Below are 15,880 nucleotides of genomic sequence, written 5' to 3'. Positions count from 1 at the left end.
AACATTACATCGGTTCTGTCCGCAAAGTCACTGTTCAGATAATATATTTTGGTATAATGTTCTTTTCATGAACAGTTTATCGTGGGTTTAGGGGATTGCGGGAAGAGCATGTAGTTTCCTTTTCTGCTCATTTTTTATACACTCTGCTGGTCAACTTCTCATTCACAGATTATTTTCTTCCTTTTGGGTTCGAATCACAAAATGAATCCAATGTTAAAGCCATTTGAGTTATCAGAGCTACTGTAATACTGTATAATACTGAATACAAAATATATTTTTAGTTACAGTTCACAGACACTTGTAGGTGTGCAAATGGTATTAGAATTTTAATTGTCACACAAACTGAATGCCATATGATTTTTCAGGAAAATGAGATGCGCCTCTTGCCATAAATGAGTCAGTCTTTGCATTTGTTGTTATCGTAGCATTATCGATGTGGGCACTTAAAATGAATCTGTACTGTGTACTTCAGTGTCTGTGGAGTCCACTGCCTACTGTAGAAATATGGCAGGCACATTAGTACGACTTGCCATTTTAGAGGTATGAATTTAGCAGGGGCACCTGAAGGCAACATACATTTGACAACGTTCATCAATTTGAACGTATGTACTGTACCTCTTTGGGTCAGAAACTCCTTTCAGCTCTCGTCAGTGGAGACAATCCTCTCTATCCTCACCCTCAAAATGAAATCACAAGAGACTATGAGTTGTAACAGGAATTCTGTTATTTATATATTTATGTGTCAGAGAAAAGTTGACCCTTTTATCCTTTAGTATAGAAAATCAATATTAGCCTATTGTGAATGAAACGTGTATAATATTTGCACCTTAATAATATAATGAAGTCTGTGTAAGAAGAATAGTAATGATCATGTGATAAACTATCAAACGTGTTTTGAGAACCACATGAACGCAACACCACTGCCTACTATCTGCCGCTTCGTCATATCGCGATAGAGACGATCAGGCCACGGAGCTAACGCTGAGCAACATGGCGGAAGGTATGAGATTGGTTTTTTGACTATTTGGTACACTCCCTGTTATCCTCGTATGCTTGTTGAGCTGTTGGACTGAATCAACTAGTGTCTCGGCAGTTTATTAAATCGTGCATTGTCTGTGGCAGAAAATACGAAGCACTGCGACACTTGTCTTGTCACACTCAGCTTGCCAGTGAGCAAGCCCTGTCGTTAGCTCCCGTTGATGTTGCTAGCTGAATTTTATAGCTACGAGTTAGCCGAACCGGGCAGAGATGTTGGTGGGTTGGACTGCGGAGAACAATTTTTGTTTAGGCATATTGATGGTTTCCAACGTAAGAAAAAGCCCTTATGTTAACTTACGGCATTTGCAGGTAATGTTGATATTAATGTTTAACGTCAGCTAAATGTCAACGTCATACATCAAACTGTCTGCATTGTCTAATTTTAGCTATAATTTCACTGACTAATTAACGCTGTTAAGCTCATAAAGACGTGCAAACATGCTTTGATATCAGTGCTGTTAAATGGGGGGTAAATACGGAACAGGAGACTTCACAGGTGAGGTGTCATCTGCACCACCTGGCAGAAGTACCATGGCCAAGGGCACCACCTATATTTGGCTCAGACATAAGGGTATGTCTGCTGTGTGTTCCTCCTTAAGGAAAATCTACTTAACGTTAACTTGAGTCCAGAGTATAAACACTCCAGTCTGTGGCGGTAGTGTTGTATATGGGGCTCCTCCACAGCTACGGAGCAGAAGGCATTATTTAGGACTTTAAATGATTGACTGAGCCTCGACTTGGAAAAGAGAAGGCCCATATTGTCCTTTAACAGTGCCATTACAATGCCTGTATTCTGACCACAAGTCCTGTCAAAATGGAGTACAATTCATATAAGTTCTGTCTATGGTGCATTGTTTTTCAATGTAAGGGTTTGTTGTATATACAGTTGTCTTAGGACGAACTTTCCAAAGCGTCAGATAGATATTTGCTTTGCAAATGCATTCGTAAATCCTGCAGAATGAAGGTGGATTTTAGTGTATTATAAGAATTTGTCCAGTGGCTGGTCAGTTGGTCCTAAGCTGCTGCTCCACCATACCACCCTTCCTGTGTTGAGCTGATCAGGTGGTTTTCAGAGACACCCCCCTTCTGTTCCTCATGACCAGTAGCTGTGCCAGTATGGTTTACAAGGGAAGACAACGTGCCTCCTCAGCATTCTTTCCTCACTAAAACTTTACTGGTTTAAAGGAAGGAAATGGGCCTCAGTGAAACTCGGGACTCTAGGCTGAGACACGAATTAGTGTTGTAACATGTAAATCTGTAGAAAATGTATTTCACGTAGAGGAAGAGGGAAAAGTATGTCCAAACAAAAATACTCTCTCTTGTGTCAAGTCTTGTGTGTCTTATACAGGCAATGCTGAACATCTTTTTCTGTGCAACTTAGTATTATGAAAAGTAATAATGTCACATTTCTCAAACACATGGTACTGTATGTGCAAATCCAGTCCACAGCCTTTATGGTATGCTTCACTGCCATAAATAACAAATACTTTTGTAAAAGATATATTTTGAAAAATAAATTTGCGTAAATTCTTAACACTAGCTACTGTATGTTTGTACTTTGGACCACCCCTTTTAATTTAAGGGGAAAGGTGCTTCAAAGGGTCCAGTTTTAACCTGTGTTTAGAAATGGATCTTTTTAACCAACTTTTTGCATCCCTGTATCTTGTTTTGTCCGCTGTCTGTCTTCTTTACCCTTATGTGGGACAGAGGAGGTGGCCAAGCTGCAGAAGCACCTGGCCCTGCTCAGGCAGGAGTATGTGAAGATGCAGCAGAAGCTGGCCGACACAGAGAGGCGCTGTGCTGTGCTTGCAGCTCAGGCCTCTGGTCAGGGATCCTCCAGCCCTGCAGCTACAGACACCTTCATTAGCCGTCTGCTGGACATTGTGGCCGACCTCTATCAACAGGAACAGTACAGGTGAGGATCATGGTTGGAATGGATGAGTACAAGTTTTTATTTTTTTTACATTTTGCTTATCCAGCAATCCTGCAAATGTTATATAGTTGTGTGTCTGCTCTGGTATGTGTTGTGTGATACAACCTGCCTATGCTGTTGCACTGTTGCAGTTGTTGGGCTTGCCACACAACATCATGAAAGCCTGTCGTGTCATGCTTTTGAGTGTGTGTGTGAGTGCTGTTGAGTGTTCTAGGCAACATATTGAGAGAGTTTTATGAAAGTTAAATTGCAGATATTCTTTGCTTGTTAGTTTCTGCATTAATGAAGACCTAGAATATTTGTGCTATATACTTGGTTTCTCAGAGATGAAACATGATGAATATGTTTGTTTTTGCAGTGACCTGAAAGTGAAAGTTGCAGGAGAGAAGCTCAGTGCCCATAAGTTTGTATTGGCTGCTCGCAGCGATGTCTGGAGTCTGGCCAACCTGGCCTCAACCTCTGAACTGGACCTATCCGGTGAGCAACCCTGGTGTAGTGATGAAAATCCAGTTGTTACCTACTTAAACCTCTGTCAGTCAACATGCTTTTGGGTTAATAGATGATGACACGTATTTATTTTGAGTGGACTATGCAGACTGTCAAAGTCCAGTATTGGACACAGTTTTGCTCTGGGTAGGTTTTTGTCCCCATACCTATTTTCCAGTAAGCTAATCGGTAAGGTTTGAATTCGTAGAAATGGGACAAAATGACTGCCTGAGAAATGTGAAAGAATATAAAGAACAACATATTTTTCAAAATAAAGTAAAAAACTGAAGTCCAGTCGGTCAGAATTACTGCAGGTTAGAGATTGGTCACTCTGTACATTTCTGACTGTATGACCTGATGGATTTCCAGATTGCAAACCTGAGGTTGCCATGGCAATGTTGCGCTGGGCATACACCGATGAGTTGGAGCTCAGTGAGGATGATGCCTTTCTTATTGACTTGATGAAGCTGGCCAACCGCTTCCAGCTCCAGCTGCTCAGAGAGAGGTCAGCGCAAGTCATATATACTGACTTTTGCTTTCTAGTCCAGTGTCGTCTGCAATTAAACTTTAATTGTTGCTGGTGGCAGCATTACCGTTACATAACATTTTATAGAGCAACATGTGTGGCTTAACGGCCCGAAAATACATTTGTTTCTCCTTTTGGGACAGGTGTGAAAAAGGTGTAATGTCCTCAGTGAATGTCAGGAACTGCATTCGCTTCTACCAAACAGCTGAGGAGCTAAATGCCAACACCCTGATGAACTACTGTGGGGAGATCATAGCCAGCCACTGGGTGAGTACCTTCAGACAGTATGTATACATGGCCAACGAGGCAACTTAGAGATGGATTTTGTGGTTTCTATCTTCAGAAATTGGTTGACAGTTCTTGCTGACTTTTTCCATCATGGGCCAGTTCTGATATTTGACACTGCCACTTTGTTTTTCATTGATTGTCTTTTGTTAGGATGATCTGAGGAAAGAAGATTTCAGCACTATGAGTGCCCAGCTTCTGTATAAGATGATCAAGTCTAAAACAGAGTATCCTCTCCACAAAGCCATCAAAGTTGAGCGAGAAGATGTGGTCTTTCTCTATCTCATCGAGATGGACTCGCAGGTCAGCTCCCCACAGATACCCTTTATTAACTGCGCACTAACTAGACGTTGTTACTGTGTAACCAGCATGGTAGAGTAAAGGTTTCCCATTATGCTATAAACAGGTTTTATGGTTTTTTTTTTAATGTTATTTATTGTTTTCAGCTACCTGGCAAGCTGAATGAACTAGACAACAACGGTGACCTGGCACTAGATCTGGCACTCTCTCGTAAATTGGAAAGTATCGCCACCACTCTGGTTAACAACAAGGCCGATGTGGACATGGTGGACCAGAGTGGCTGGAGCCTCCTGCATAAGGCCATCCAAAGAGGTGTGGGGGAGTCATTATCACTACACCTTTTGTCACCCATGTGTGTTTCTTGTGGTAGTGGTGTCTAAAATAAACTATTGGCTCAGCTGTCAAGGTGTTCACTCAGAAATATACCTACCATGACACCCACATGATCGACACTTTATGTGAAATATCACTCTACTCATTTCAGAGCTTTTTCTCGCACAGATTACTGTGTGAACGTTACAGTTAGAAGTTTATACACAAAAGCAGAAATTCTTTCTTCATGATTGTTAATCTTTCTTCTTCTTTCAGGTGATGAATTTGCCTCCATCTTCCTGATTCGCCACTCGGCTCAGGCGAATGCAGCCACAGTGGGGTCGGTGGAAACCCCGCTTCACCTGGTCTGTTCTTTCAGCCCCAAGAAACACTCTGCGGAAGTGATGAGCGGCATGGCACGAATCGCAGAGGCTCTGCTCAAGATTGGAGCCAACCCCAACATGCAGAACAGCAAGGGCAGGTGGGTCACGGTGCTATGAACTTTATTGGATTGTAAAGGGGCCAAGTGCAAAGTTTGATGGTGCTTTGTCTTTTGTCGTTTTTTTAGAACTCCGTTGCATGAAGCTGTGGCATCAGGGAATGAGCCAGTGTTCAACCAGCTGCTGCAGTGCAAACAGTGAGTTACATTCTGCCTTCAAATGGAATTAGTGAGTTTGTTTCTGACATGGAAAGTCACACACAGCATGTATGGTGTTCAATTAGCTGAACTCATGAGATCACCATGGCTAACTAATTGACTAAGATGGATAATGTATGATTCCTTTTGAAAATGTTTCTTCTTTTTCCATGCCATGTTGACAAATAAGAAGAGTGCAACTGATGCAATCTACCTTCATGCCATTTTTAAAAACACAAGCATACATTAGAGCTCGTGAATTTAGAAAATGTCTCATGAACACAACCCTGTTTGAAGGCACGAATATTTAAGATCATGTGACCTTTGTCATCATTTACCTTTAAAGACAATCCTGTGTGTAATCTGTCCACTTTGTTAGGCTTGACCTGGAACTCAAGGACCACGAGGGCAGCACAGCTCTGTGGCTGGCCCTGCAGTATATCACCGTGTCTTCAGACCCCTCTGTAAACCCATTTGAGGATGATGCACCAGTAGTGAACGGCACCTCGTTTGATGAGAATAGCTTTGCAGCCCAGCTTATCCAGAGAGGAAGCAATCCTGATGCACCCGACACGACCACAGGTGCTGTTCATTAACTTCACTTTACAGTCATTTCTTGAATGGAATGATGCTCGTGCAACACATTTCCATCTCCGTCTCCCTTTGTTTTATCCCTTTGTAGGAAACTGTCTCATGCAGAGAGCTGCTCGGGCCGGCAGTGAGGCAGCTGCTCTTTTCTTAGCCACTCATGGAGCAAAGGTCAACCATGTCAACAAATGGGTGTGTATGAACATTAGGCCACAAAACAGCCATATAAAGTGCTTTGGGTAATCAGACCTAGTGTGTAGGTAGTATGTCCTTTTTAATGGTTTAAAATTCTTACCTTTTATTACAGTGTCCCTAGGCCAGAATAATTTTTCAGAAGATGGTGCCAAAATAAATCCTTTCCAAGATTTGTCATCAGAGAGGTCAACTCAGATAGTCTGAATCACTGGATGTAGGCTGCTGGGATAAGTCTGGCGACTACTTCAGTCGCCAGACTTATCCCCTTCCGCTAACTGCACGTTACTGTTTTCAAAGTCTTTGGTTTTAACGGGTCCAGTGAGCTCCTCCAGAACTAAAGTATAGGTAGGCTTCACCTCTAAGACACCGATGATCAAGATATGTTAGTCTTTTTGACAGTAAAAGTTGTATCACGTAGTCTACGTAGGTGGCTTAAGTTACTATTTTATGTGGCGTTTTCTTTAGCTGGGATTTTAACCATTTTAATGCCAGGGCTCACTTCCCCACGTCCAAATGTTCCACCAAAACAACTTCCCACCAGACACTGCATGGCACCGTTGCTGCATCCTGGGCTTGGCGCCGCCCAAGAAAAACAACAAGCCAGAGCTTTTTTCTCCCTATCCCAGAACGACGATGGGTTAAGCCAGACCTTTCTCCAAAGTGTGGAGATAGGACTGGCTATGCAAGACTAACTCAGGCATAACATTTTAAAGATAGCTGGAGAAAATGACAACTGCAGCTTTGTCCTCATTCCCCCATTTTATTGATGGGTAAAAGTATAATTAAAAATGTACATTGTACTCCCCATTGAGGATAACCGTTTTCTCTTAGTTCATATAATGCATCCCAGGTGTGGCACCAGTTACATGCTGTGTAAAATGCAGTTGACTGTAGTCATTAATCACGATCTGAATCTTTCTTAATTTTTTTTTATATAGTTTTATTTGAAATGTGTATGTGTCACTAACGAAGCTGCAATTAATCCCTTTACCTTCTTTCAGGGGGAGAGCCCGCTTCATACAGCATGTCGCTGTGGCCTGGCGAACCTGACAGCTGAGTTGCTCCAGCAAGGGGCCAACCCCAACCTGCAGACGCAGAAGGCTCTGCCTGACGACACCCTTGGTGTGGCTATGCAGACCCCCCTCCACATGGCCATTGCTCACAACCATCCAGATGTGGTCTCTGTCATCCTCGAGCAAAAAGGTTAGCATGTGTTTTGGCAGTTTTATACATTTGAATGCCTGTAACCAAACTGCAAACATGGCAGGTGTATTAAGCGATTTCTTGTCGAGTCATCACTTATGTCCTGAAAAAGTCCTGAAATGGATCCACTTATTTCTTCCTTTATGGTTTTATTGCAGCCAATGCACTTCATGCCACCAACAACTTCCAGATCATTCCAGACTTCAGTCTCAAAGACTCCATGGACCAGACAGTGCTGGGCTTGGCCCTCTGGACAGGTACACAGCACTACACACCTCCACACCTCCACAGGGAAGCTGTAATACAGTTGATTCTGCTTTATCATAATGATCTTTGAAGTGCATCACCTTGTTACAAGGCTGCATGGTGCTCTGTGTATGTGATGTGTAACATGTACAGTCTGTCCCTGTCAGGTATGCACACCATAGCGGCTCAGCTGCTGGGCTCAGGGGCTTCTATCAATGACACTATGTCCAATGGACAAACCCTGCTTCACATGGCCATCCAAAGACAGGACAGCAAGAGTGCCCTCTTCCTTCTTGAGCATCAGGCAGACATCAATGTCAGGTAATGCCTGGGTTATATTGCAGTTGTAAAGCATTTGTGCAGTTAATGTTTTTTTGTTGTTGTAATTATCGTTTAAATAATTTGATGCCTTTATCAGTTAGCTGACAGTAGAGAGATGACAGGAAATGAAGAGGGAGAAAGCTGGGGAAATGACGTGCCGCCCCTTGGCCTCCATCCTCTGTTCTTCCAATGTTTGAACCAGATTCAGTGACACTTCATAAGTAATGCGCATGGGTAACATATGGAAACCTAAGATGGGACCCAAAATACAGTTGTTTAGGAAGAAATACATGTATTTACAATTATGTGGCAGGAAAGGGCCCCTTAATTATACCATTAGCAGAGGCAAATTGATTTCAGGCATTATTTAAGCAATCTCCCATTATCCAGTTAAGATTTTTTTTCTCCACTGATAGGACTCAGGAGGGACAAACAGCACTACAGTTGGCCATCAGTAACCAGCTACCACTGGTGGTGGATGCCATTTGCACAAGAGGAGCTGATATGTCTGTGGTGAATGACAAAGGGGACCCTCCACTGTGGCTGGCTCTGGAGAATGGCCTGGAAGATATTGCATCAACGCTGGTGAGACAAATGCAAACGCAACTAGTTTAGAGCGGATGGTACCCTCTTAGTTCCTCATTGGTATACTGCCAGTTTTTAACTGTTAAGAAACTTTGTTCAAGATAAAATGAAACCTTTTGGGAGATGATGCCTCAGGGATAGATGCATGTGGTTGCCTTGTTGGCAGCAAACATCCTCGATCTTGTTTCTCAGGTTCACTCTTTGGTTTGGATGTGCCTGAAGCCCTGTAATCATGTGCACTCCTAAGTGTTTTTATATTGATCAAGTACTTTAATTTCCCATGGGTGAAAATTGTAATTTGGAATTAAAAAAACAAACATTTTAGGTGTACTTATTGTATGTTTGTATGTCCATATAACATCGAGCATCGTGCAAATTCATGTCAGACTTCATCTGAAGTGAATAAGAATTGGTTACCAAAAGAGAAAAAAAACGAAATGACTGTAAATCACTGATGTCCTGAAGCTAAACTGCTGCACAGAACCTGTAGAGACCTGTATTCACACCTGTAGCACTGCATTAAAGCCTTGTTATAGGCTGTATGTATGTTTTGTAGATTTCTGGCTGAGAAAGTATGAAATTGTTTTGCATTCTGACTGTTTGAGTCCTGTGTGTCCCACCTAGGTCCGCCATGGCTGTGATGCGACTTGTTGGAGCACAGGGCCCTCAGGCTGCCAGCAGACCCTCCTGCACAGAGCTGTTGATGAGAACAATGAGGTCTCAGCTTGCTTCCTCATCCGCAGGTCTGCCAGTCTACTCACCTTTAGGGTTTGGGAAACTTAATCCTAGCAGTTGATGCACATTTTTGTAAAACTAGCAACCTGTCTGTTTTTTAAGCTCTGTGTTATTGGGATGGATGAAGCTAGCTGTCTTAACTCACTGTCTGACTTATTTGTGCATAGTGGTTGTGACGTGAACAGCCCCAGGCAGCCAGGTGCTAACGGGGAAGGAGACGAAGAAGCCCGAGACGGACAAACACCCCTCCACCTGGCAAGCAGCTGGGGATTGGAGGAGGTGGTGCAGTGCCTTCTAGAGTTTGGTGCTAATGTTAATGCACAGGTCAGTCCTGTCACATCAGTGGGTGCATTTTTGTTTTATACTACTTTTTCCTGCCTCTGCAGCATACAGCTAATGAGAGATTACTAAGGGAGTTGTAAACATGCTCTTTTCCCAAGCTTTTAATCTTGTGTCTGTCCATCTTTGTCAGGATGCAGAGGGCAGAGCTCCCATCCATGCTGCTATTAGCAGCCAGCACAACGTCATTATTCAGCTCCTCATTTCCCACCCAGACATTCGTCTCAACATTCGCGACCGTCAAGGAATGACCCCCTTCGCCTGTGCCATGACACACAAGAACAATAAGGCAGCAGAGGCTATCCTCAAGAGGGAGCCCGGTGCTGCTGAACAGGTAGCGCTGACATAAATGCACTACTTTGTCTCACTGTAGCACTTTGTAAAAAATTATGTACAGTTGCAGTAGTAATCTTTCCTGACCTCAAACTTCTGTTTATGTCCAGGTGGACAACAAAGGGCGTAATTTTCTCCACGTGGCTGTGCAAAATTCAGACATTGAAAGTGTCCTGTTCCTCATCAGTGTCCAAGCTAATGTCAACTCCAGGGTTCAAGATGCAGCCAAACTCACCCCTCTCCACCTGGCTGTCCAGGCTGGATCTGAGATCATTGTCCGCAACCTGGTAGTAACCTCAGATTGTCTTGGTCTTCTGCATTCACTATTCATGCCAAATTAAGTATGATTAAAAGAGTGGTGCACTTGATACGGTTTTTGTTTTCTGCTTCCAGCTGCTTGCCGGAGCCAAAGTAAATGAGCTGACCAAACATAGGCAGACAGCACTACATTTGGCTGCCCAGCAGGACCTGGCCACTATTTGTTCTGTGTTACTGGAGAATGGTGTAGACTTTGCTGCTGAGGATGAGAATGGCAATAATGGTACCTTTTTTTATATTCTTTGTTATTATGCTTTATTTGTAATCTGGGATGCTTCTATTTAACACATGGACACATTTCCAATCTAAACATTGAACTCAACTCAGAGGCCAGTCTACGTTTCAGTCTCTAAAAGCTATTTGGTTGCCTTCCAAATAACAATATTCAGTATTTCCAGATAAACAGTGCAGAATGTGTCTTTCACAGTAAGGATTGTAATTTACTTAATGTCAGTTCACAGCAATTTTCAAAAGGCTCAGAAAATCTTTATATTTAGGTAGCTATATCGTCAGCAACCAGAATAATAGAAACCCCTGTCCCGGAAGTTTTTGAACGCCTTTGATCCAGATAGCAGCTGTCACATTTTGGTGCAGTGACTCGACAAGGCACCTGTAGTAGTTCTGTGTTGAAGCTGGCCATGCAAATATCAGTCATTTGCACAAGTGCCAGAGGTGGATGCTCCTTTCTGTTCACAGCAAAGGTGTTCATTGTTCACATGTATTGGTTATTGTTACTGGAAGTGTCCCTCAATATCAAGGGTTAGTTCAGATTTTTTTTTTTACACAAGGTATGAGTTACTCATAGTAGAGATTATAATGGAGAGTTTCTGGGCTTGTCTGTAGATATTGTTTTGTTCAAATGAGTCATTGCTCTCTGCGTTAGTTACTCTGTTGTATAGCTGATTATTCACTATTATCCCACTACCCCAACATACCATAATCCTTGTGAATAACATTTTATTCTTTTGTCTGTCCTTGTTCTTGTCTCCCCAGCTCTGCATCTGGCCGTGATGCAGGGCCGCCTTAACAATGTCAGAACCCTTCTCACAGAGTCCAACATTGACGCTGAGGCCTTCAATCTCAGGTACACTCAATTTCTCTCTCAGTCGGATGTTTCCTTGAGATCAAACTTTTAGGTCACAGCAGCAGCAACACTAACATGATAGAATGCAGAAAATGGGATAGACACAGAAATACAGACAAATACAATACAAAAAAATGATGAACAATGTAGAAAGTGTACGTTTTTTTTAAACATAACAGATGACCTTCTGTAGACTATAATGTCAACTTTTTTTATGTCTGCTTAGGGGTCAGTCACCAATGCATGTACTAGGCCATTATGGGAAAGAGAACGCCGCTGCCATTTTTGAGTTGTTCCTGGAGTGTATGCCTGAATACCCTCTGGACAAACCAGATAATGAAGGGAACACGGGTACTGTAGCTTGCTTAATTATTATTGTTTTTACCAGTATACGAATAGCATACTAATACCAGCGGTACACTTGTGATAGAATGACTGTGACCTGTATTTTCTTGCAGTTCTGCTCCTGGCCTACATGAAAGGAAATGCAAACCTGTGCCGTGCCATTGTGAGGGCCGGAGCTCGACTGGGCATCAATAATAATCAGGGCATCAACATTTTTAACTACCAAGTTGCAACCAAACAGTTGCTCTTTCGCCTTCTAGGTACGTTTTCACACTATCAGGTATTCGCCACATAATGAAGTGACAGCCCCACATAAAGTGACGAGCTCTGATACGATGTATTTGACCCCCGATGATGATCTCTGGGTTAATAACTAGGTAATTGGGGATTTTATCATTTGTTTAGATATGCTGTCCAAAGAACCCCCTTGGTGTGATGGGTCCAACTGCTATGAATGTGCTGCCAAGTTTGGTGTTACAACACGGAAACATCACTGGTTAGTAGTATGGCTTTTTTTTGTTTTAAATATATATATGTACAATAAATAATACTCTTTATTACTTTCACTTATGTTTTCATTTTGTGTGGAACTGTATGATTAATCCTGTGTCTCCCCCTTGACTGTTAACTCTAGCCGCCACTGTGGGCGCCTGTTGTGCCACAAGTGCTCTATAAAGGAGATACCCATCATCAAGTTTGACTTGAACAAGCCGGTGAGGGTCTGTGACATCTGCTTTGATGTATTAACTCTGGGTGGGGTATCGTAATGCAGTGGCCTGGATATCCTCCACCCTCTGACACTGGCCATGCCAGGCCCAACTTGGCACAGTTATTCAGGCACACCAGGAGAAGGGACATCAGTCACAGGACATACTAACAAGAGATTCCCGGACAGTTATGGACCATCATCTTTATACTATTCCAGTCTATGAAAAACTATTGATGTTCTAGAGGGACGTTTCAAATAGAAAATGAAACATTGTCTTTTTGTTTCTGTTTTGATCAAAGTATCTTAAAGTTGATATAAGCAGCTCTCCAGCTCTGTGATGGCTGGACTGAATTTGTTAATCAGTTTCCCAAGCTCAATAATGTTTGTAATGATTAGCTCATATTATCAGGTAGCTGTGTGTAGACATTTCAATTCAATGACGAAGGGGGTTTTCCCTGTTCTCTGTTGGGATATTTCACCATCAGCAGCCTTCATGCTACGTGACCTGCCCAAAGACAAAAACTCAATGCTACAAAATTAGTACTTAAGATTTATATGAGAGGCTGGGGCTGCTGTCAACCAAGAGCAGAGTAAAACTGTAAAATGCCCCTAGATCACCAGATCTACAAAGAGTGAACTGTCGGCATGTTCTCTGTAATTTTTCATCTTTCACTCACCACAATTCAGTATTGAATGGACAAAGTGGGCAGATATTGAGGATTTAAAGGGAAAGCATCTCAACTTATTTTTTAAATGAGCGTCATTTCCAAATGAGATCTAATCTATCTAGATTCAGAATTGTAACATTGGCATTGTATTACTTTACTGTTAGAGGTGAAAGATGTCAAACAATGGGATTGTTTTTCTCCATGATTGGCTCCAAATGAAATGCACTGCTTACTTTTTAACATGGCAAGTTGGGAAAGTGTGACCTGAGAAAGCCTATTTTAACACGAGAGGAATATAAATGTGGTCCCCAAAACAAAATTCTCTTAACAATCCTCATCCTCAGTTACAGAAATGTCCATTATGCCTATGCATGACATTTAATTTGTAGCCTTTACATGTCAGTCATCATCATATTTCAAAATCAGTCACCAAATGATTACATTCCATTTCTGATCTGCCATGAGGTCCTCATAGGATGATCATAGTCCCCACAATGTTGCCTCAAGTCAAGTTGTTGTCTTGACCCATCACATTTAACACTTCTTGATTTCTAAGCCTAACAGGTGCACTTTATCAAGATCACATGGCATTTCCGATCATTGGGGAGAATGTGGAGTCGACGGAAGGCCGAATAGTGGGGCCTCTTTAAGTATTGTTAAATTGTACAGATAAATGTGTGATATTTTTGACCACTACAACTGTTTTGTACTTTAATGCAGTTTGTGCTTGTCATTGTGACAAACCTAAATCTTGCCTCTGTTAATCTTTTATGCACATTGTTTAATCTTTTATGCACATTATATTGTATCTGTATGCTCAGATATCTAGCCTGTCTCTTCCTGGTGTATCCTTTTAGAGAAAGGGAGGACAACTTTACATAAAGGTCATCAAAAACCAACGCATTGAGTTTTCTTCATTCTACCTCTTTATTGTGCACAAGTTCATCGCTGTGGTTTACTGGCAAAAGTCCCTGTGTTTTCCTGAGTTTTGTGCTGCCACAGCAGGCCATGAGTAGGTCCATTTTCTGGGCTGGCCCAGAGACTAGTACTCTTTAACAGAGCATGAGTCAGCATGTGGAGGGCAGCCGTCATATTTCTGCAGGTTAGGGTCTTCCTCTGCTGCAGCTGGGTCTTCAACACAGACGCAACGAACACCAGTGGAGCCTGGAGAGAAGAGCTTCCGCGGGACACCCGTCCAGCCTCTTTCCACTCCACCGCTGTCGATAAAAAAAAAATAAAACAATCAAATCAAATCAGTCCAGTAGATCCTTATGTATATATCAATAATACCCACCAGTGTAAGACATGCTGTATTACAGGAAAGCAGTACATCACAACACTATCATATGCCCTGTAAGTATAATAAATATTTGATTAGGCCATAAATATTTCCATACCTCTTAGTGGAGCACCAGACTCTTCCTCCTGTGGCAGCGCTCCACTGTGAGTTGCAGGCTGGGAAGAGTATCATCTCTGCCTCAGACTGGGCCTTGATTCGCTGGCCCTCTGCTAGTGATGCTTCTAGTTCCAACAGGGCCTCTGTGGGCTGCCCAGTCTCGCTATAGAACCGGCCTATTACCAGACCTGAAATTCAACATAGGAGAGGCTGGCATTTTACTGAAGATGATGATGACGAGAAATTAGGTGAAACGCCTAAGTCAAGCAAGCAACATTGCCCCTTGTGTAGTACTGTTGATGAATCAAAAAAAAAAGACCTTAGTTAAAAACTGTTAGAATCTACACTAGATGCCAAAATGCAAATTATTTTAATAAAGCTGAACTGAGCTTGACCTTACAAGAAACATCACATACCTACAGCTTGGTAGTCCCTCTGATAGAAGGACAGCCAGTCATAGAGGGCCACCACCTGCTGTGGAGACAGACTGGACACATCATCTGTCTGGCCTCTTTCTGTGAAGTCCCCACTGATGAAGGCCAGTGAGGCATCTTTCCCTGGAAAAGGAGACACACATATACAGTACAGTATATCGGATACTAATGTAGCCTACCATGGCTGCTTATGTGCTATTATTAGACTGGAATTCGTGTTCCGTGATTTAGGCTTGCTGAGGGTTTGGGGTGTTATTCAACATTTATTAAACCAGTGTCCTACATTAAAAGATCTCTCTGTGGTTTAATATGGAGAGCTCAGGTGTTGAAATTAACACAATATGGGAGACGCGGGGAATCACCTGCCATGAAGTGATAAGCACCACCAGGTCCATAGTGCCTGTGTCCCTTGTGTACATCAAACACTTGCCCCAGTAGAGCCAGGTAAAGGCCCTTGCTGCCTTCCTCCCCGTCGTACAGCGATAATTCACGCCTGCTCAGGAGCCGCACGGGGGGCCCCTGGGATGACTCATTTCCAAATTTAACGGACCAGTCGCGAGGAAGGAACAACACTGCCAGCGATAAGAACGCGACAAATATATAGCCGAGCATGCTGTTCATTCAAGCGTTTTGGCATCTCATCCGTTTACATCACATCACATTCCCTTACGATTGAGAAATAGTGACAACAACGCAGGTGCTTCCGTGAATTGGAACACCACAGCGCCTGCGCAAACTAATGACGCAAAGGACGTTTCAGGCTCAACATGACGTACAGTACGTCAATGCGGTAGTAGTGAACGGCAGAGCTCTAGCTGTAGGTTAGAGAGGTCTGTGTACAGACCGGTACTACCGTTTCAAAAC

At 42.7% G+C, this 15,880-nt stretch overlaps 2 protein-coding genes across 2 annotated transcripts; one reads left to right on the top strand and one right to left on the bottom strand.

The window, feature by feature from the left end:
- Window positions 1–970: 970 nt before the first annotated feature.
- ankfy1 (ankyrin repeat and FYVE domain containing 1) lies at window positions 971–14,085 on the top strand. Its single transcript, XM_070916992.1, has 25 exons — window positions 971–1,000; window positions 2,746–2,953; window positions 3,330–3,448; window positions 3,827–3,962; window positions 4,127–4,250; window positions 4,422–4,571; window positions 4,715–4,880; window positions 5,157–5,361; window positions 5,449–5,517; window positions 5,897–6,099; window positions 6,200–6,297; window positions 7,302–7,503; window positions 7,662–7,760; window positions 7,917–8,070; window positions 8,487–8,655; window positions 9,280–9,398; window positions 9,558–9,714; window positions 9,863–10,063; window positions 10,173–10,349; window positions 10,456–10,603; window positions 11,374–11,464; window positions 11,691–11,815; window positions 11,923–12,069; window positions 12,215–12,305; window positions 12,444–14,085. Exons 1-25 carry the CDS (start codon window positions 991–993, stop codon window positions 12,574–12,576), a joined length of 3,501 nt encoding a protein of 1,166 aa, XP_070773093.1. The 5' UTR covers window positions 971–990; the 3' UTR covers window positions 12,577–14,085.
- On the bottom strand, window positions 14,039–15,707 carry cyb5d2 (cytochrome b5 domain containing 2). Its single transcript, XM_070916993.1, has 4 exons — window positions 15,379–15,707; window positions 14,999–15,139; window positions 14,584–14,770; window positions 14,039–14,403 (listed from the first exon to the last, which is right to left on the bottom strand). Exons 1-4 carry the CDS (start codon window positions 15,635–15,637, stop codon window positions 14,229–14,231), a joined length of 762 nt encoding a protein of 253 aa, XP_070773094.1. The 5' UTR covers window positions 15,638–15,707; the 3' UTR covers window positions 14,039–14,228.
- Window positions 15,708–15,880: the final 173 nt, after the last annotated feature.

The sequence above is a fragment of the Enoplosus armatus genome, chromosome 13 (genome assembly GCF_043641665.1).
Source record: "Enoplosus armatus isolate fEnoArm2 chromosome 13, fEnoArm2.hap1, whole genome shotgun sequence".
NCBI lineage: Eukaryota > Metazoa > Chordata > Actinopteri > Centrarchiformes > Enoplosidae > Enoplosus > Enoplosus armatus.
The sequence above is the reverse complement of the archived record's forward strand: the minus strand, read 5'-3'. Positions and strand labels throughout refer to the sequence as shown.